The 22,327-nt window shown below is 43.2% G+C and overlaps 1 protein-coding gene across 2 annotated transcripts in view; it reads right to left on the reverse strand.

Moving 5' to 3' along the window:
• The window catches only part of GNPTAB (N-acetylglucosamine-1-phosphate transferase subunits alpha and beta), a 625,912-nt gene that overhangs the window by 71,568 nt on the left and 532,017 nt on the right, over nt 1–22,327 (reverse strand). For both annotated transcript variants that reach the window (XM_069629897.1, XM_069629896.1), the window contains exon 19: nt 8,998–9,165. In XM_069629897.1, the coding sequence (XP_069485998.1) occupies nt 8,998–9,165 (168 nt within the window). The remainder of the gene's footprint in view (nt 1–8,997; nt 9,166–22,327) is intronic.

Genomic DNA, 22,327 nt, shown 5'->3' on the forward strand with positions numbered 1-22,327 from the left:
TGCCTTGTAATTTGGGTTAGAAGCATCATTAAAACGTCCTGAAATGCAGGATTATGTACATTACTAATTGGCAGCTTTATCTAAAGAAAATTGATTTCTGATGTCATAGGTGAAGCAAAGAATTGTGCTTTATGGCTTTAAATAACGGTGGAAATGTCTGTAAAAATGGACTTCAGCAATACATTTGAGATGTCACAATATCGCGCTTATACTAATTTTAGGGGGGATATATGCCATATGGTGTGAGGCAGCATGCTCGGTGCAGATTTCCCTCTGGAATGAGCAGTGCAAGCACGGGGACCTGAACAAACTCACCATTCTCGAAGGTCGTGCATGTGAAGGAAGCGGTTTCGGTATTCTCTTGGTATAACAGGCACCTGGTTGATGCCTTGCTCTTTCCAGGTAAATACAGTCATAAATAAGCACAATTGAGCAAGGACATAAAAGATCAAACTAAAGATGGACCCTAAAACTCCTGAAGTTCAAAAAAAATCAAATATCAATTGATGGAAACTGTGATTCTTATTTAATTACTTCGCAGTAGGTGTAACAATATACATGGACATGAGAGACAGGATATACAAGAAAAACAAGATACATGGTGTAGTACACAAATAACAGAATCTAAATCAAAAATATTTGGTAAGTCACTTTTAGCAGTTACACTCTATGCATCCTACTAGGGGTCACATGAGACATAAATGCAGTAATTGTGTAATAAAAGCACAGATCTGTGGTACAATGAAGAGTTGCAGGGCAACAGAGACACAAGTCAACACAAGAGTGTTTCGGCTAAATAGCTACAATTGGAGAGGTGTAGTTAGGACGGCCTTCATCAGGACGGGTGTATTCAAAAGTGTTGTAGAATCCTATGTGATCATAATCAAGTGTCGCATTGGCAATAGCTCCTCTAAGCGTCTGTGTCCACTGAGGTAGATTGATAATTATTATTCTGCTGGGGTCATTCCAGTAAAATTGGTGGGTGTGGGATTAATCCACAGAGGAGGGGCAAAATAATGCACATGGATCTTGCGCAAAGTAAAAGATCCAGGCTCCAACTTCAAAATCAGTGAATACTGTGCGAACAATGGCACATAGGAGACGGACTAACAGAGTTCCTTCCTCGGAGTAAGAGGCCCCCTGGTCAGGCATCGGGCTGGGTCTGCTTCCCCCTTCTCTGGGTCCCGGTCTTCCTTGCCAGCAACGGCTCCTCCTCCTTCCCGTCTTCCAGGGTCGGTCTGCCGGCTGTTGTGACCCACTTTGCTTCTCCGTGCCCGGGCCGTATCGCTACGCCACCTCTCCCTCTGGGCAGCAGACAGCGGACCTCCTGCTCAGCTTGGGGGGGCACCTCTCTGCACGGCTGCCGGCTAGATTCCCTCAGGGCGAGGACATTCTGCGTATTCCGCCATTCAGTCTCCATGGAACTGTCTCCTTGTTGCTGACGACTTGACCGCTCTCTGAGCCATGCCGCGGTTTAGCCTTTAACTGTGCTGCTCCTAGACTGCCCTCGTTTTGCCTCTTTATCCAAATCTGCTAAAGTATACTGCCGGGGAGGGGGTTTTAGCTTATCATTCCACCTTTTGGTGTGGGGGCTGTGGGGAAGACCTCTAACACAGTGTGCTCACCCCGGCTGCCTTTTTGGATCTCCCGAGTTGTTTTTTTATTTTAATCAGGGAGCTAATTAGTATTGGGGGAGAAGATTCTAAATCGGAAAAGTAAATGTGTCTGTATTTATTTGTTGTCTTAATCAGGCAGTGGAATGCAGGGGTAAAGTAAGAATTTCTGAAAGCAAATATGACGTGTATTTATACAAGTACATAAACGAGCGTTTAAATAAGATTTAGTAGCTGTTCCCTATTGGTAGTAAACATTGTATAAGGTAAATTTACCTTTTTTAATGGAGCTTTGTTTTCGGCTTGTTGCTGTGCTTTTTCTCTGTATGATGTTTGCAATCAGAAAATGTTCTTTCTGATAGCTTCTGTGAGGGAGCGGGACCACGTTAGGCAGGCACACACAGCAACACGAAAAAGTAACTGTTGCTGGTGCGAAAATGGATACAGGTGCATTGGGGAAGCATCAGCGGCAATTAACTTTGCGGCAGACTATGCGCGAATTAAAGTTCCCATTTTGAACAGCCTGCAGCTAAGCCAGTTAGGTGTGTGGAAACACCACTACAGTGTTCTAACATATGGCATAGGCATATGAGGAAGGTTGTGAGAGAGTGATCAGTAGGACACTGCTACATCTGCTCTCTCATCACCCCATGCTTCTGGCATCCCTAGGGTGTTTATCCCAAACAAGGTAGAGGTAGTAGATGCACTATGCCGAGTGCACCTAGTCTTGTGCAGGGTCAGAGGGCAGTTTAAAGGATAATCAGTTGCAGCATCAATCCTACCCATCGATGAAGACTGTTCAGTTGCTGATCATAAAGAGCAGAAAAACATACAGTGTATACAAAAAGTCCACTTGGGTCCTTCCTCTCCTCTATCTCTACCCGTGGTGTCCCCCAGGGGTCAAACCTCTCTCCCTGGCTGTTCAACAAATACTTGGCACTTCTTGCCTATCGCATTGCTGTGCTCTCCCCCAACTTCCAGTGCTATGCGGATGACACACAGCTCATTTTCAGGCTATCCTCAGCCACCTCTTCTCACTCTCTCATTTCTGACTGTCTGTCTGTCCGCCATCCAGGAGTAGTGTGCTGCCAATGATCTCTGCCTTAATGCCAGTAAGACCGAGATTCTCCTCATCGGCACATCCACACCCTCCTTTCCTGTGACTCTCTGGCCGCCCTCTCTTGGCCCTTTTGCTCCTCCCATCTGTGAGGCAAAAAACCTCGGGGTCATCTTCGACTCCACACTCTCCTTCTCTCCTCACATATCTGATGTCTCTAAGAAGTCACACTACCAGCTACACCTCCTCAGAGGCATTCTTCCTTTCCTCTCCTTCCCCCAGAAGCTCACTGTCTCCAGAGCCCTGGTTCTCTCTAGGCTGGACTATTGCAACAGCCTTTTTCTAAATCTGCCTGCTTCCACCCTGCGCCCTCTGCAACTCATCCAGAAAAGGACTGCGAGACTTGTCCTTAGCCTCAAGCCCAAGGATCGTATCTCTCCAGGACTGAAATCTCTGCACTGGCTCCCAGTGGCTGCAAGGATTAAGTTCAAAACCCTTTGCATTGTCCACGAGGCCTTAGGGGGTCTGGGGCCTCAATACCTTCAACTCTCTCTTCCTAAATATCTTCCTTCTCAAGCTCTTCGCCCTTCCGCCTCCAACTCACTCAGGGTCAGTCGCTTCTCCAAGCAACGAGTTGATAGTAGATCTCTTTCTTCGGCTGGTGCCTCCCTCTGGAACAGCCTTCCTGTCCCCCCTGAAACTGGAGAAGAACCATCTCTGGTTCCGGAAGCACATCAAAACCTTTCTCTTTGCTTCTGCTTTCTCTCCTCCTCTCCCCTGCTGATTTTCCTGGCTGAAACGGACACTGCACTGGCTACCTGGCCACCCTCTGATCTCTGGCTCAGGTCCCCTCCCCCGCCAGTTGCACACCTGCAATGCCTTCCTTGCAACCCCGCACTTTGACAGTTTTTCTGTGTCCCTACAGTCCCTTTACCAGCACTTGACACTTGATGCCTGCACTTACCCTTTACCCCTGCACTTGCCAGCTGCTTGCCGCACTTTTCTTATTATTATTTATTCTATTATCCCTTGTACTGCACTTCCCCTTCCCCCTTCCTATGCACTTGCGCGATCTGAATGACACCTGGCCTAGTAGGATTGTTGTTAGTCTTCCCTCTGTTCCCCCGCCCTTGCCTTGTTGCGCCTTGAAACACATGTGTATAGGTGTGTTATAAATGCCATATCATATATATCATATCAATATATCATATCAATTGGGTCTAGAAGTTGGAGAAGAGCTGCAGAGCTGGAGGAATGAGGGGATTCTCAGAAAATGTGGCAGGAATAAATCAAGAATGTGGCACACTGCAGAGAAATTACTTGCAGCATCTGATGTGATTCAAAGAGCCAGAAAAAACAGTTAAGATACTGACACTTAATGTTTGTGTGTTTTAAGCGCGATGGCACAGTGCCCGTTGGCACACATGGGAACTGCAGTCGCACGCTTCACATCCCTGATCTGGCTGGAGGTACGGTTGCCCTTCTAGACAACCTGTGGATCAAATGCATATAGGCAGTTGCTTCCAGCCTGGTGAGGTGTGTACAGTTTCTCTATCCTCCATGTGCCAGTCATCATCCCTGAGGAGCACCAGATCCTGGCCCATCCAATGCCCAAAGCTACATCTGTGCCCCCCATTGTCCCCTGTGCCCCTTGCGTCCCATTCATCTTACATGGACAGACCAATGATTTTGTTGAATGACGCAAATCAGGAACTATTGCAACAAAGCAGACGGTCCAATTGCCTTTCAGCGACATCATCAAAAGCTTTAATGGACATTCCTGATCAATATCTATTGTTAAGCATACTGAGAGCTTCTTTGTTTCATGGGTCAGGGAAGACCTGCCAGAGGCTGACCAGATATTAACTTTTACTATTGCTCAACATGTCATAGTCCGCGTTTAGTGCCATTGCAGAACCGTTACATACTCAACCTCCTGACAACAATGGAGGGAGGAGTGTCTCAAGCAATTGGGAGTACTTGCTGCACATTTATGCCTCCCAATGACACAGAGAATGGTACCCTAACACAAACTATTGCTGCCTAGCATAACCTCAGAGCGATCATGGAGAATTAGGCAGGAGTTATCAATGATTCATGGTTTGAGTCTCTTTTCTTGGGTACCATCTTGGATGTCCCCATAATCAAGAGGGGATTTTGTTGCAAGTGCCATATTTGTGATTGAGGGTGTGGTAAACTGGGCGCGATGTGACAATTTCATATCTATCTAGTATAGTTAAATGTGAATGGGCGATGTTACTTAGTGGTACTTTTGGGTTAAACTGATACCTATTAGCTTTGTATGCGCGTAGAAAGACAAATGCTAAAACCACCAAATATAAACGTGATTCAGATATAATGTGCTATGGAGTGCCCAGAAGCAGGCAATGAGGAGTTTTTATAATGCGCATGTTAGAAAGGGGCCTGTCTTGAAGAATTCACTGTAAAGCAAAGATAGTATTTATTAAACATACGTGCACACTGAGAAAATACAGGATTTATGAATCTACATGTAGTGCGCTTTTTATAAACAGATTAAAACACGGCAGTCAGGGGTTGACTTTCGAGAAACTGGTTCTATGGAGTTTCAGAGGTCAGAGGATGGGTAAATAAGTAACTTTGACGTTTGCGATCGTTAGCTCAGCTAAAGGAGCCGACCATGGGTTTTATGGTCTGATAAGTATCCCAGAAGGCAGATATAATCTCTTGAATGCATGGAAGCTTGACAGAGGGTTTTCACTATTTGTTCTGACCAGCAATAAACCATGGGGTGAGAATCAATACTCAAGGCTAAAGTTACTGAAATCCAGGCGTTTCAATTGTATTTTCAGGTGTGATGTGTGCGATGAAATGACAGTTATTTAGATTAGAATTTTCCAATGGAGCCAGTGAACCGGGGCATGAGATAGTTATCGCTGATTCAAAGAGAACCTGTTTACTCAGCCTTCTTGAAGTAGTTATGCGAACCATGTGCAGTTAAGGTTAAAGGGCTTAGGCCAGTTATTACTAGTAATGAATTATGTTTGAATACAAATGTTTGACTGGTTAATGAGGTCCTGACCTACCAGGGACAAATCCTAAAAGGAGGTTTGTTCTACACATGAGCTGAAGATGGTAGCTAAGAGAACGGCTACCAATGAGAATGTAAGAATTGGAGAAAGACAGGAATTCTTTTAAGAGATTTTGTTCTATCACATGTGGGTGTGGATTTTAATAAAATATCTGGGAGTGTTTTAACTGTTGCAAAAATGTATATAAGGAGTCAATATATGTGGTTCAGTGAGATTTGGGTTAGTTTGGTTCCACTGCACCATCTAACTGCTCCCTGGACGATTGTGCAATAAACTTGCTTTATGTACAAAAGGTGCATTAGTTCCTCAGGTGGTGGGCCCATTTGTGTTGAGGTAATTAGGGGGCCAACCCCACACATGCCCGTCTTTCTCTCAATGTAGGCAAACTCCATTCTCAGGCAGCAAGGTGGACCACCCGCAGTAGTACAGCTCATCAAAGCCTGCCAGCTGCGCACACCAGCCAGCAGAAGTATATGTGTCGCCAGAAAGAGAAATCGGTGACTGGAGAAATAGCAAAGCTGTGCAGCCGATTGGAACACAGCACACTGCAAGAAGGCAGCAGCATGTGCCAGGCTTCAAATGAAGATATGAAGAGTGATGAATCTGGCAATGGCATCACTGCTTCCATGGGGGACCTCCCCTAATGTGGCCAGGTTGATATTTGAGGGAAAATCACATTGCTTTCATCATGGTAAGGGTGACTTGCCAGATGAGATGTGGTATCCCCTTTCCCCTTGCGTGATGAATCTCCCATACAAAATACCTTAAAGGCCTATTGTGACTCTTTGCCTACTCCCTCAAAGGAGAGTGCTGCATGTTTCTCAATCCAATCTGCAGATCGACTCCCAAACACTGACTAACCCTCAGAACATGTTAAACCATTTCTCTAATGTTTCAGTGCAAGTTAGTTAAAAGGAACTACTATTCCCAGAATCACCTTAGGAATGTGATGAGGAAGAGGAATGGAGGACTACAGAGCCGCAGAAGCCCCAAGCAGTTGTTGGGAGCATGCACCTGTACCCGGGATGTTTAAAACATGATCACCAGAAGGAATGGCAGACTGCAGGTGGGAGCAGGCTGCAGCTCTTCGTGCTACCAAAGAGCTACAAGGAGGATGTTGGAGCCAACCAGCTCAGATACCGACCACAGGAAGTCAGTGCAAAGAAAATTCCATGCAGGAACGCCAGAAGCAATTGCAGGGCGCCTGAGCGTTCGCCGGTGGAAAGAAGCAGAAAGATACTCACCGTAGATCCGCGAGGAGAGAAGAAGCCCAGCTGGAACCACGGGAAGCCGAAAGCCGAGCAGCGCAAGGAAGAGAGCATCCAGCGGTTGCCATTGGTTATAAGTGTGTGAATACAAGAAACTCTGGCAGGAGAGTACCCCAGGCAATTACAAGTGTGTACATATAGGGCAGCAGAAAGAAACCATGGCAGGAGAGTATACCAGGTATCCCCGACAACCCAAAAGCCAAAGATAATTGTATATGACTTTGGTATTGATCAAGAAGAAAGACGAGAACTATTATTTTCAAGAAATTGAATTAGAATCCAGGGGAAGAGAGACCCCCTCTGGATTAAGGAGCAATATACTTTACAGACTCTTTGTTGGAGTTATTTATCCCTTTTCCCATTTGAAAACATTGAAACACTGTAGGCAAAAGACATTATCCTTTTCACTGTAAGATGTATTTCCTTAGAATGTGAGGGTCAGATTAGTCCTTTGCAGACAGGATGGTTTTGTTTTGCACATTCGGACACTGACAGATCCTTAGTATTGAGCTTGGGTAGGGAAAACACCTCTAGTGCAGGGACAGCGAGGCATTTTCCCAACTGCTTTTTTATCAATAAAAGTCTTTAGCCAAAACTATGTCTAACTTGTGTCATTGTTTAATGCCTGACCCATCACAAGACTTTCTAAGTTAAACACATGACCAAACCAATGAGTAGCACACAACAGGCCTGAATTCCCCCACACTTTCCTGGGACACCACTGCAACAAGGCGACTGAACACAAACAGTCACATACCACACTGCGGACTGCTATTGTTGCGTCACAGGGGCACTGCAGCGAAAAGGGGCATGGCTTAACCTATTTGTGCTTTTTTTTCCAACTGCAACACCGCACAGGTGGGGAAAACCTGGCTAGACTAGACAGGAAAAGAGGAGAAATCGGAGAAAGATGGGAAGTATAAGAAGGGAGGCAGGAAACAGGTATGTGTGCGTTATATGGGTGAAGTCAGAGGAGGAGGAGGTGGTGGTGGTGGTAAACAAAGACCAGCAGGATGAAGGATGGCGTATTCGAACGTGGTGGTGCTTTTTCAACAAGGTTAGGGTATTGATTGATGAAATCAAGCTTTACTGTGACGTGGGAGTGCGTTTAAGTTGAGAGTGGTAGAAGTGTAGAGAGTAATTGAGAAAGCAAAATGAGGTTAACTGGGAAGGTGATGTGGAGTGGTGGTAGTAATGTGGAGGAGGGAAAAGTAGTAGCAAAGGGTAGAGGCAGGTAGTATCAGAAGAAACAGACATTGGAGGGACAGAGGAGAAAGATGTAGGTGGAGACGGTTGGTGGAGTTGCAGGGAGAGAGCAGGTGTAGGAATGGAGAGTAAAAGAGATACAGGGAGAGGGGTAGAAGGGCGTGAGAGGAGGAGACAGAGTGGGGCTTGAGAATTGTTACAAATCTGAGGCTAGAGTAGGGCACACCTATGAAGTCCCTGAAGGAGCCTTTGGGCCCTCACGAATAGCTAGACCACATATTCAACAGCAGGGTTAAAAGCCAATATCTACTAACCTGGGAGTTAGGGACACCCGGGCTGGAGTGGGAACTGCTACACCTACATGAGAGAGTGAGGGACGGCCCTTAACACACTGAAGGACATTACAATAAAAACCAATGAACTACCTCTGGGAGTCTCTGAGTGTTCTTAAGGCCTGCTGTGACACTTGCCTTGTAATTTGGGTTAGAAGCATCATTAAAACGTCCTGAAATGCAGGATTATGTACATTACTAATTGGCAGCTTTATCTAAAGAAAATTGATTTCTGATGTCATAGGTGAAGCAAAGAATTGTGCTTTATGGCTTTAAATAACGGTGGAAATGTCTGTAAAAATGGACTTCAGCAATACATTTGAGATGTCACAATATCGCGCTTATACTAATTTTAGGGGGGATATATGCCATATGGTGTGAGGCAGCATGCTCGGTGCAGATTTCCCTCTGGAATGAGCAGTGCAAGCACGGGGACCTGAACAAACTCACCATTCTCGAAGGTCGTGCATGTGAAGGAAGCGGTTTCGGTATTCTCTTGGTAACTCAAACTGGGACTGTATAGGGAACATGGACTCGTAGAAGTCCCGCAGCACAGCCTTTACCGTCTGGGCATCCTTGTGGCCGTGGTTTATGTTGTCATTAAGACAAATGAACTTTCTGCAGAAAAAACATAGGTGGTTACACACAGGGGAATATAGAAGCCATGACATCAACACCACACACTGCAGCAAAGAATACAAAGTAGCTTCACAGTGATTGACATACTCTTTGTTCATAGCTCTCCATCTCAACTTCTGAGGAAACCTGCTCCTGCAGGAAGCCAGGTCAGCAAATCTTCAGCCACTCCATTTAGCATGCCTATTAGATACGTCTTCCCTCTCATGCCAAGGCACCATGCTCCCCGACATAACCACAGTTCACAAGTTTTTACTCCAAGCAGTAGCCTAATGACAATAGCATATGCACAAGGGGACAGCTGGGTGGCAGTTGTGAAAGGTGGAAAGCTGGAGGCTAGGAGTACCTGAATCACTATGATGGCAATTTTGTATTACTCTTACATCCAGACGCTCGCTCTCCTTCCCAACCTGCTAGGACAGATTACACAGAAAGAATTTACTGGGGGAGGAATGACAGTATATGCGGTAACTCCTGGACAAAAAAGTGCATCTGCCTGGAAGAAACATTCAAGGGGAGGTATGTAAACAACACATGGGAGTAACCCACGTGGCTGCATCTCAGTGATGGATATGCCTTTGGTAAACAGAATGAAAGAGGGAAATGTCCTTAAAACCACATTATTAGCATGAAAAAATGCTGATGGTTACTTGCAACTCGATCACTGTTCTGGCCTAAGGAATTTACTAAAATGTACTCCCCCAGGAGAGGTAGTCATGGTCACAGGAAAACATAGGTTCAAAGAACTGCCAGATAGGAGAAGCTAGAGAGGGTAGACTTGGTTGGTGAGGGAGGGATTCTGACAGGGGATAAGGGTGAAGTGAAGTGCCTCCAGAAGTGTAGAGGCTGTTGGGCTGACACACTGGATTTCCTGAATTGTCTACCTTTGTTTCCATCGCCGAGATGCTGAGTCACTAAGAGGAAGCTTGAAGAACTCTTCCTTCTGCTGCAACATGGACTAAGTAAATACTGGGACTTTGTTAACATTGCCAGTTTATTTTGGTGTTTTTTGGGTTTCTGTGCTCCTTGCACTGTTGCGCTCCTGCGGACATCAACGTTCTGAACCCACTTTCCTCTCTTTTTTCCCCCTCTGCAGCTCCGCCTGCCGGCCCACCCCCCGACACGCCCGTTTTGTCAGCTTCGTTTCCACGCTTCACCGTTAAACACTCTGGTGCGCGCACGCATCTGGAAGTGCCTCCAGAAGTGTAGAGGCTGTTGGGCTGTTTGGCGTGGGCGTTGTTGTATAATTGTCTATCACATTTATATATGTGTTATCTGTGACTAAGAAAGACAATTGAAATCATAGATATTTTGCTCCCTATAACGTGTATAGGTCTGCAACTCGCCAACATTTGTGAGAACTTAACTCCTAGCCTCCCTTAACAGTGCAAGTAAACTGTATGGTACCTTCTGCTCTTTACTGTAGAGTCCCTGTCTGTGGTGAATTTGCCTGGTAATTTACATATAGATTATGGTGGGCTCGCTACATAGTGGCAAACTAGTCAGGTCCCCTACTGTGCAAAAGAAGACCTATAGGCTGACACATCTGATTGTTGCTGCAAATACTGATGTACTTTTCGCTGGTAGCAGTCAGAGCCCGCCCCTACTCTCAATGTCTCTACACACGACCCCCGACAAGGGTGAGCAGCCGTCATCTGCCTTCAGTACGGTTGCAACTCTTCAACCTCAAAAGAAGTGCAATGATGATGTATCTAGTAAATCTGACTTTTTGAATGTTCCATCCCAAAAAACCTTTTTAAGCATGCATGATAATTTAGGTTCTCAGCCTCCTTTGAATTTAGAAGAGCATGACACTTCTAGACCCCGGGTTGACACCTCTCTGTTGGCTCCCGCTGTCTTGGCGGAGCTGGACAGAAGGTGTGCAGAAGGGTGTGGCTCTCAAGGGGGCCCTCTACCCCGGCTAGGGCCATAGGGGGCGGCATTGACAACGTTCATCTTCATGAAGCAGCTTATTCCGTGTCCTCCATACATTTAACTGAAGCCAGCAGCTCAAGAAAACTTACAGCTGATGTAGCCAAGACATTGGGTATAGGACCCGACAATAAGGGTGGAGGGGGTGGGACAGAGCAGCGTCTTTATCACTCCCCAAAAATGCTCTAGCCCCACTTCACCGATTCATCCCCCTTTTCAGGAATATGAAGCTCCTCATATTGCTCCATCATTTGAGGGGCTTAATATGGAAGACATTGCATCCACATATACATCTTCTCCTGTCTTGACAAGAATACTAAATTTGGATAGGGACCATGAGTGCACCCACACAGAGATTCAAGAACTTAGATTCTTGATTCTCGACAGCTCTGAGAAAATAAGTAGACTGGAGAGCTTTATTTTTGCTAAGATGTGCAGTTTGCCCTCAGGAAATAGCATAATGTTAGCCCAGAAAATCACTCACGATCAGATCTCCCAAACTGAAGATGAGAAACAATTAGGGCCCAAATCCTATGCTGATGCCTTGACTCATGGTAAGAAGGGGGAACAAACAGCAAACTTAATTGGTATTTTATTGTCTACGTATTTTGAGTGTGTATCAAATTCTGTAAAGGTTATTGTGTAACCACAGACAAAGAAAAAAGAAAAAAAGAAAAAAAAGATAATGGTGACGCAGGTCATCATTGAGAAAACATTCTTGCACCTGTTCAAACAGGCTACAATGGTCAATAGGTAGCATTGCATGAATCAATCTTGTTGCCAGTGCTGGACAAGTATGGCATAAACATGACATGGTATTGGAGCCAAAAGAATTCACATTGTCATCCAGCACCAAATGACCGAAGCGCATCCATTTACCTTTGTTTTGTTTCCTGGTCAAATTCTAACTAGCAGTAAACTTGGATATTGGGGCTCCAAATCCCCCTGTGAGTGTACAGTAGGTCCTCGGGTACCAAGCTCTCAAACTGAGCAATGGTGGGAGGGCAGGGGTAAGGATCAACCTTTTCTTTTGAGAGAAAGTCTTCCTCCTGGGAAGATCCCGGCAAACACTGTCTGACAACAGTAGTAAGTCAGAGTACCAAATCTGCCGAGTCCAGTTCACAGTGGTCAGAATCATTCATGCATTCTTTGTGATGAACTTCTGTAGATCTCTGCCACTCTAAAGGTATTTCATAGGAAAGGCATAGCCGAACTTTCTAGACCAGTCTATTAGAAAGGTGAACTCCATTCTTTTCCAAGCCAATTGAAGCAAGATTGACACTCTGTGTTCTCTCTTGTGGACAGTCTACCTGAGGGCTATCCCACTGCAGAAACATTTTCTGAATGACGACATGGTTCATTTCTCAGCTATGAGGGAGCCAAACCACAGGAGAATGGGATGGCAAGCCCACTACCAGGCGTACCTTCCAGAGGCTGGATGGAGCAGGAATATTTGGGCCCATCACCCCCTCCATGATGCAATCTCATACTTTCCCATTTTGAGGATGCCTACCATGAACATTGCCAAGGGACTGCACGTCCCAGCAGCCCCTGTACCCAACTGGGACAGATCACAAAGTGAAGTTAATCTGTAGCATTCAGCAGAGGAGAAAGCAGACTGTAGACCGGTCCCACACGCCCACTGCACACAGGAAGCCGGAGAGTCCCGAACATGCACAGAGAAAATTCCAAGATGGCGCTGATGTTCCTGTGAATACTAAAAGTCGCAGAACAAGCAATTGAGAATAATAAAGTTCATTTACCTCCTACCCAAAATGAGAGAGAGAGCAATAATTGCCTAAAGAGACAGTTTGGGATACAACAGCAAAGGGGCCAATAGAAGGAACAGAGAGTAATCACCCAAGGAAATACCAATCCATGCCAAGCTTATAAATACACTGATGGGCGCAGACGGGACGAATCAGACATGCTACTCACTGCTGCCTGGAGAAACAGGGAGACCAATACCTGGACTGAGGTAGCCTACCTGTCATCAGCCATTCAGCAGCAGCTCTGTCCCATACAGAGCAGAGACCACGCCGCAAGGACCAGAGGCGTGCAGGAAGTGGATCCCACACATGGGTCCTAATACAGAAGCCTGGAGGAGGTTGGAGGGCCTGTGGACTGGGCTCTTCAGAAAGAATCCTGAGAAGAAGAGACCCATGGCAAGAGGGTACGAGCATTGACTGACTGAGTGGAAGGGGAGAAGAACAAAGTGCTTAACCCTGGTAATGTTCTTCCTACTGGAGATTCCTCCCATGGATTCCTCATCTTAGAAATACTGATATCCTGCTTGCAGTCTCTGAAGCTTTTCAACAATTTTACCAACCCTGACTGCATTAATGCAAGTTTGCCAGCCTCATCTAAAACGGCCAATGAGTTTAATCTCTTCTTTCAGGCAAAGTCTGAAACCATTAGAGATAGCATGGACGTCCAATCTACTAACAGCAGAGTTATGTAGATACATATGTGCAACTGAATTTGGAAGCCCCATGCCCTAAATTGACGTTTTCGCCTTTAGGAACTGAGAAAATTGTTGGCTTACTGGGAAAGCTTAAACCTACCAATCTGGAATATGACCCGATTCCTGCTTATTTGGTCGAGCAACAGGCCACCGCAATTGGCCCGGCTATACAAACAGTGGTAAATGCTTCACTGTCACAGAGTTGTGTCCCCCTAGACTTAAAAAAAAAATCATACCTTACACCGCTGCTAAAAAACGCGACATTGGACCATAACATTGCATCGAATTATCATCCAATAGCCGGTCTTCGGTGGCCTGCCAACATCTTACAAACAATTGTGAGCAGTCAATTGCAGAGCTCTGTGGATGAACATATGACCCTTTTCAGTCGGGATTTAGACGGACCATGGCACTGAGACAGCCCTTGTGACAGTCTGGGACGACCTGTTTGTGACCACTGAGGAGGGGAAGTAAGTATGTTTGTTATGTTGGAACTCTAAAAGGAGGGCGAGTGGATGCAAATTTTAATTTATCATTTTCATTTTATTTTGAATTTTGAATTATATAATACATAATACTTAGAAAACATTTAATTCATTTTACTGCTCATTCATTCGCACACATTCATTCAAGTAATTTGCACATCTAAAAGTTATATAAATGTAATAAAATGCCATAAAAAAGAATTATTCATTTCATTGGTACATTTCATTATAAACCTAATAGTTAATCAAAGTTCATTCCAGAAGAAATATCGACTATTGGTGCTTTATCAGATAGTTCTTTTTTCGGAAAAGCTCCCCAGATGGTAAATAGTTTCGACTTGGCCGATTTGGATGTCTTCATCAGGATTGGATGAACATTTAACAGATACTTCTAAAAATAAAGCAAACGTACAATTGTAAACATTATTAACTGTCTGAAATTGCATACCTAAATCACCCCTCTCCTAGTGTTTCCTCTCACAAACAATGTATTACAACATATCAGTATCTAGAGCATCCCTATGGCTTTAGTCTCAAGGTCAGCATCTATCTAGTCCACCGTATAATTAGACGTGTTGTCACGTAACCTCTTTATTGACTTAATCAATATAATTTTATATTCATAAAGGATATCAAAGAAAACTAGAACGAAAATACGTTCTTGTAATCTCCATAACACGCACTTCTAAGTTAGTGCTGAACAAACCCTTCTCGTCACACTCAAGAGTCTCCACTATTATCAGCATCAGATCTCAGCATCGAAAAATAAGAAAAAAAAAAGAAAAAGCCTTCCTACCTGCAAACCACATTTGGTTCGCCTAGAAGCTTAAGCTCCAGCAAATTCTGATTCAGAAGCTGGATATCCTAAAGACAACACAAAAACATATATAAACCAGTTTTAGGAAATAACAAACATATTGCTGTCTAAAGGGGGCAAATGTTAAATTACCTTCTTTCCCACAAAAACTAAATATATATCTTCCGCACTGGTACTTTGGATAGTATCAATTTGCCTTGGGTGCCAATTGTTTTCTAGCGTTCAAAACTGGCCGGTTAGCATGGGTTAGAGAGCGCAGATTTAGTTGGCTACACCTCTGTGCTGTTTCAAGTGGAAATATAAAGGTAAACAAAAAAATAAATAAGTAATGAATATTGGCTACATGCCACAATAACTCAAAAGTAAAAAGGGACTGCCCAACTTCTTGCTTACCTATAGAGCCACAGAGGTACTCTACTAAAGCCTACAGCTCTATCCTGAACATCAATACGAATAGTATCCAGTTTCCACGGCTAGCCGCGTGTCCTTCCCGCAGCGGTGATCTAAATGTAATAAGGAAACAATGTGAAAACGACCGGTCTAGTCTGATTAAACGGTACCAGTCCAACTACCCGAAAAACGGAGCGATCTGCTCTCCCAAAGGCTTACCTTAAAATCGCCTAGTACCGAAGATGTTTGCGTCCGCCATTGATCCGCAGTGGTCCGAATCTAATGCTGCATGAAAGTCCCTCTTTTATTTCAAAACAAAGTAACTAACACAGTGGAAGGACTGAAAAATCAGCCCTAATACCTGAGCTAGAAAAAGGACTATAGAAGAGAAAAGAAAAGAAAAGAGGAGCAAAGGGCCAAATTCTTCCATCTCGGTAAACCGGGCTATGGAGGGAACCAACGAAATTTGTATCTTTTCTTTCAAGAAAACCTGAGGATAGGAATCGATTCCATTCCTCTTGTTGATTGAGCCCTGTATTTAAACTGTTAGTATGGTAAATCCACCATTGTTCTCTTTGTGCTAATCGTGCAGCAATATTAGCTGCATCAGTGCCTAGAACCTTTTCTACTACCCACCATCTCATATCTTCTGGCTTATGATTAAATTCTAAAAAATGTAACGTTAAGGGAGCATTCTGCTGACCCGTTCTAATCTTGGATTTATGCTCACCAATCCGTAGTTTAACCGCCCTAGAGGTCTTCCCTATATAGGCTTTCTTACAGGGACATATAATGACGTAGATCACGTTAGCACTGAGGCAGGTAGAATGCTGCCTCAGTTCCCAACTTCTTTTATGGATCTCCACCGCCGTCGTGGCCGTGGTACTAGAACAGTTCGAACAGTTCCCACATGGGTAATGCCCCCTAATAGGTGGCATACCCCACGAGGCAGTGATAGTAGGTTGACTGTCATGAATCGAGATTCTGTCTGCCTTAGACACCCAATTCCTAATATTTTTACCTTTCTTAAAAGCATAGATGGGTTTTGCTAAATTAGGCATATTAAGTTGTAATAGGTGCCAGTGCGTGGAAATAATCTTCTTAATTTTACTATGTAGGGTATTGAACGTGAGGGCACACACTAGTTGGTCCTCACCCAACTTTCTCTCTTTCAGGTCCTTTTTCAATAAACTGTCCCTATGTTGGTATCTAGCACGTTTTTTCGATTGTCTAAGCAATCGCTTGGGATACCCTCTTTCAGACAGTCTATCTTCAATTATCGAGGATTGTTTAAGGAAATCTTCAACTGTGGTGCAGTTTCTCCTCGCCCTCAGAAACTGCCCATATGGAATATTGGATTTCAATGACTGAGAATGAAAGCTCTTGTGATGCAGTATAGTATTTCTATCTGTGTCTTTCCTGTATAGGTCTACAGCCAATACCTTTTTGTCAACTTTGATAAGAAGGTCAAGAAACGGGATCTCCTTATTGCTGGTCTCAATGGTAAATTTAAGATTGGCGTTTAGATTATTAATCCAATTAAAAAAGGCCTTATAGTCGCCTTTTGAGCTGTCCCAAATGATGAAAATATCATCAATGTACCGTTTGTACATTTTTAGAGCCGATCTAAAAGGGTTAGAGTCTGTCATAATGTTGGTTTCTTCAAAGTCCCACATGTAGAGGGTGGCATAATTCGGTGCAAATGATGCACCCATGGCCGTACCCTTAATTTGCATGTAGTACGAGTTTTTAAATCTGAAGAAATTTTTAGTGAGCGCAATTTCCAATAGTTCCACCAAGAATTCGCTCGGAACTGAGATGGTATCAATCCTAGTTTGGAGAAACCTCTTAATAACCCCCAATGAATCCTCCTGAGGAATGTTCGAATAGAGCGACTCAACATCTAGAGTTATCAGTAAGTCGTGGTCGCTATTAAATGGAAAAGCTTCTACAATTCTAATAACATCACAGGAATCGGATAAGTACGTAGGAGTGTTCTTAGCCAATGGTTTCAAAAAATAGTCTAAGTACTGCCCCACTGGCTCAAGAATAGACCCACTGAGGGAAACAATGGGTCTTCCTGGAGGGGCTGACATACTCTTGTGAATTTTTGGTAGCATATAGATAAGAGGAGTCCTGGTGTTCTTAGGGACAAGAAAATTAAATTCTTTTTGGGTGATAATTTCTCTTTCTAGAGCATCCTTCCCTAGATTTTCAATTTGTCTTAATATACTGGGGGAAGGATCTCCCTGCAATTTAACGTATACCTCTCGATTATCCAATTGTCTCATGACTTCGAGGTCATACTTAATCGCGTCCCACACTACAACTCCCCCTCCTTTGTCAGCTTTTTTAATTACCACGGATCTGTCGGAATGTAAACCCTTAAGGCCTGCCCAGTCCTCTTTAGAAAAATTGTAACATTTAGTTCCTGTATTCTTTTTCTCTATATTGTCAGAGAAAAACAGAACTGAGGGCTTTCCTTCGGAAAATTAGATTAAAAGATTTTTTTGGTGGACAATCCAAAGACTTGGGTGAAAAGATGGCGAATACCCCATTTAAACCCCCTTCTAGATTCACCCCTTCCCTTAATATGATTTCTAAAGAGACTGCCACTTTTGAAAAGGTAGTGCTCCGAGATTTCAGCGCTTTTTATGACAATATAGAGAAAAAGAATACAGGAACTAAATGTTACAATTTTTCTAAAGAGGACTGGCAGGCCTTAAGGGTTTACATTCCGACAGATCCGTGGTAATTAAAAAAGCTGACAAAGGAGGGGGAGTTGTAGTGTGGGACGCGATTAAGTATGACCTCGAAGTCATGAGACAATTGGATAATCGAGAGGTATACGTTAAATTGCAGGGAGATCCTTCCCCCAGTATATTAAGACAAATTGAAAATCTAGGGAAGGATGCTCTAGAAAGAGAAATTATCACCCAAAAAGAATTTAATTTTCTTGTCCCTAAGAACACCAGGACTCCTCTTATCTATATGCTACCAAAAATTCACAAGAGTATGTCAGCCCCTCCAGGAAGACCCATTGTTTCCCTCAGTGGGTCTATTCTTGAGCCAGTGGGGCAGTACTTAGACTATTTTTTGAAACCATTGGCTAAGAACACTCCTACGTACTTATCCGATTCCTGTGATGTTATTAGAATTGTAGAAGCTTTTCCATTTAATAGCGACCACGACTTACTGATAACTCTAGATGTTGAGTCGCTCTATTCGAACATTCCTCAGGAGGATTCATTGGGGGTTATTAAGAGGTTTCTCCAAACTAGGATTGATACCATCTCAGTTCCGAGCGAATTCTTGGTGGAACTATTGGAAATTGCGCTCACTAAAAATTTCTTCAGATTTAAAAACTCGTACTACATGCAAATTAAGGGTACGGCCATGGGTGCATCATTTGCACCGAATTATGCCACCCTCTACATGTGGGACTTTGAAGAAACCAACATTATGACAGACTCTAACCCTTTTAGATCGGCTCTAAAAATGTACAAACGGTACATTGATGATATTTTCATCATTTGGGACAGCTCAAAAGGCGACTATAAGGCCTTTTTTAATTGGATTAATAATCTAAACGCCAATCTTAAATTTACCATTGAGACCAGCAATAAGGAGATCCCGTTTCTTGACCTTCTTATCAAAGTTGACAAAAAGGTATTGGCTGTAGACCTATACAGGAAAGACACAGATAGAAATACTATACTGCATCACAAGAGCTTTCATTCTCAGTCATTGAAATCCAATATTCCATATGGGCAGTTTGAGGGCGAGGAGAAACTGCACCACAGTTGAAGATTTCCTTAAACAATCCTCGATAATTGAAGATAGACTGTCTGAAAGAGGGTATCCCAAGCGATTGCTTAGACAATCGAAAAAACGTGCTAGATACCAACATAGGGACAGTTTATTGAAAAAGGACCTGAAAGAGAGAAAGTTGGGTGAGGACCAACTAGTGTGTGCCCTCACGTTCAATACCCTACATAGTAAAATTAAGAAGATTATTTCCACGCACTGGCACCTATTACAACTTAATATGCCTAATTTAGCAAAACCCATCTATGCTTTTAAGAAAGGTAAAAATATTAGGAATTGGGTGTCTAAGGCAGACAGAATCTCGATTCATGACAGTCAACCTACTATCACTGCCTCGTGGGGTATGCCACCTATTAGGGGGCATTACCCATGTGGGAACTGTTCGAACTGTTCTAGTACCACGGCCACGACGGCGGTGGAGATCCATAAAAGAAGTTGGGAACTGAGGCAGCATTCTACCTGCCTCAGTGCTAACGTGATCTACGTCATTATATGTCCCTGTAAAAAGCCTATATAGGGAAGACCTCTAGGGCGGTTAAACTACGGATTGGTGAGCATAAATCCAAGATTAGAACGGGTCAGCAGAATGCTCCCTTAACGTTACATTTTTTAGAATTTAATCATAAGCCAGAAGATATGAGATGGTGGGTAGTAGAAAAGGTTCTAGGCACTGATGCAGCTAATATTGCTGCACGATTAGCACAAAGAGAACAATGGTGGATTTACCATACTAACAGTTTAAATACAGGGCTCAATCAACAAGAGGAATGGAATTGATTCCTATCCTCAGGTTTTCTTGAAAGATACAAATTTCGTTGGTTCCCTCCATAGCCCGGTTTAGCGAGATGGAAGAATTTGGCCCTTTGCTCCTCTTTTCTTTTCTTTTCTCTTCTATAGTCCTTTTTCTAGCTCAGGTATTAGGGCTGATTTTTCAGTCCTTCCACTGTGTTAGTTACTTTGTTTTGAAATAAAAGAGGGACTTTCATGCAGCATTAGATTCGGACCACTGCGGATCAATGGCGGACGCAAACATCTTCGGTACTAGGCGATTTTAAGGTAAGCCTTTGGGAGAGCAGATCGCTCCGTTTTTCGGGTAGTTGGACTGGTACCGTTTAATCAGACTAGACCGGTCGTTTTCACATTGTTTCCTTATTACATTTAGATCACCGCTGCGGGAAGGACACGCGGCTAGCCGTGGAAACTGGATACTATTCGTATTGATGTTCAGGATAGAGCTGTAGGCTTTAGTAGAGTACCTCTGTGGCTCTATAGGTAAGCAAGAAGTTGGGCAGTCCCTTTTTACTTTTGAGTTATTGTGGCATGTAGCCAATATTCATTACTTATTTATTTTTTTGTTTACCTTTATATTTCCACTTGAAACAGCACAGAGGTGTAGCCAACTAAATCTGCGCTCTCTAACCCATGCTAACCGGCCAGTTTTGAACGCTAGAAAACAATTGGCACCCAAGGCAAATTGATACTATCCAAAGTACCAGTGCGGAAGATATATATTTAGTTTTTGTGGGAAAGAAGGTAATTTAACATTTGCCCCCTTTAGACAGCAATATGTTTGTTATTTCCTAAAACTGGTTTATATATGTTTTTGTGTTGTCTTTAGGATATCCAGCTTCTGAATCAGAATTTGCTGGAGCTTAAGCTTCTAGGCGAACCAAATGTGGTTTGCAGGTAGGAAGGCTTTTTCTTTTTCTTATTTTTCGATGCTGAGATCTGATGCTGATAATAGTGGGGACTCTTGAGTGTGACGAGAAGGGTTTGTTCAGCACTAACTTAGAAGTGCGTGTTATGGAGATTACAAGAACGTATTTTCGTTCTAGTTTTCTTTGATATCCTTTATGAATATAAAATTATATTGATTAAGTCAATAAAGAGGTTACGTGACAACACGTCTAATTATACGGTGGACTAGATAGATGCTGACCTTGAGACTAAAGCCATAGGGATGCTCTAGATACTGATATGTTGTAATACATTGTTTGTGAGAGGAAACACTAGGAGAGGGGTGATTTAGGTATGCAATTTCAGACAGTTAATAATGTTTACAATTGTACGTTTGCTTTATTTTTAGAAGTATCTGTTAAATGTTCATCCAATCCTGATGAAGACATCCAAATCGGCCAAGTCGAAACTATTTACCATCTGGGGAGCTTTTCCGAAAAAAGAACTATCTGATAAAGCACCAATAGTCGATATTTCTTCTGGAATGAACTTTGATTAACTATTAGGTTTATAATGAAATGTACCAATGAAATGAATAATTCTTTTTTATGGCATTTTATTACATTTATATAACTTTTAGATGTGCAAATTACTTGAATGAATGTGTGCGAATGAATGAGCAGTAAAATGAATTAAATGTTTTCTAAGTATTATGTATTATATAATTCAAAATTCAAAATAAAATGAAAATGATAAATTAAAATTTGCATCCACTCGCCCTCCTTTTAGAGTTTCCTCATCTCCTGGTACCAACTTTTGTATATTATTATATGTTTCTACCTCAAGGTACCAGTGATTGCAGAGGCTCCCACTTTATCTGGGTTTTGTTTGTTATGTTGGACCTGTCGGTGGCCTTTGACACAGTCGACTTGGAGATTCTCATTTCCAGGCTGTCTTCAGTGGCACAGGTATCAGATGAGACTCTAAATGGTGTGTGTCCTTTTCGAAGAACCGCACCCAGCAGGTGAAAATGGGGGCTTATATCTCCAATGGTCTACAGGTGGAATGCGGGGTGCCCCAAGGGTCGGCAATATCACCACTGCTGTTTAACATTTATATCCGTAGATTGTTGAATATTTTTTCTGAATTTGATTTGTCTCATCATTCATATGCTGACGACACCCACATCTATGTATGACTTAAGCAACCGTGGGAGGCAATAGATTGAGTTTTGTCCTGTACCAATAAAATCAAAAACTGGAAGTTAGAAGACAAGCTCTAAATCCATATAAGACTGAGGCTATTGTGCTTGGCCCAAAGAGAAGGGTAATAAACCCTGTCCAGTGAATCCTGTGTCCTTCGCTGTTTGGTGTCCGTACCAAATTCTCGGATGCAGTAACATACCTTGGCTGTATTTGGCAGTAGAGTATGGATTGCAATTCCCAGGTTAGCCAGACGGTTAAATCTGTATATTACCAACTGAGACTCATAAAGCCTGTTGGATTCTTTATTGCTGAAAAGGACCGTTCAACAGTAATAGGCCTACTCACT

The sequence above is a fragment of the Ambystoma mexicanum genome, chromosome 12, assembly GCF_040938575.1.
Source record: "Ambystoma mexicanum isolate Mex_15411 chromosome 12, UKY_AmexF1_1, whole genome shotgun sequence".
NCBI lineage: Eukaryota > Metazoa > Chordata > Amphibia > Caudata > Ambystomatidae > Ambystoma > Ambystoma mexicanum.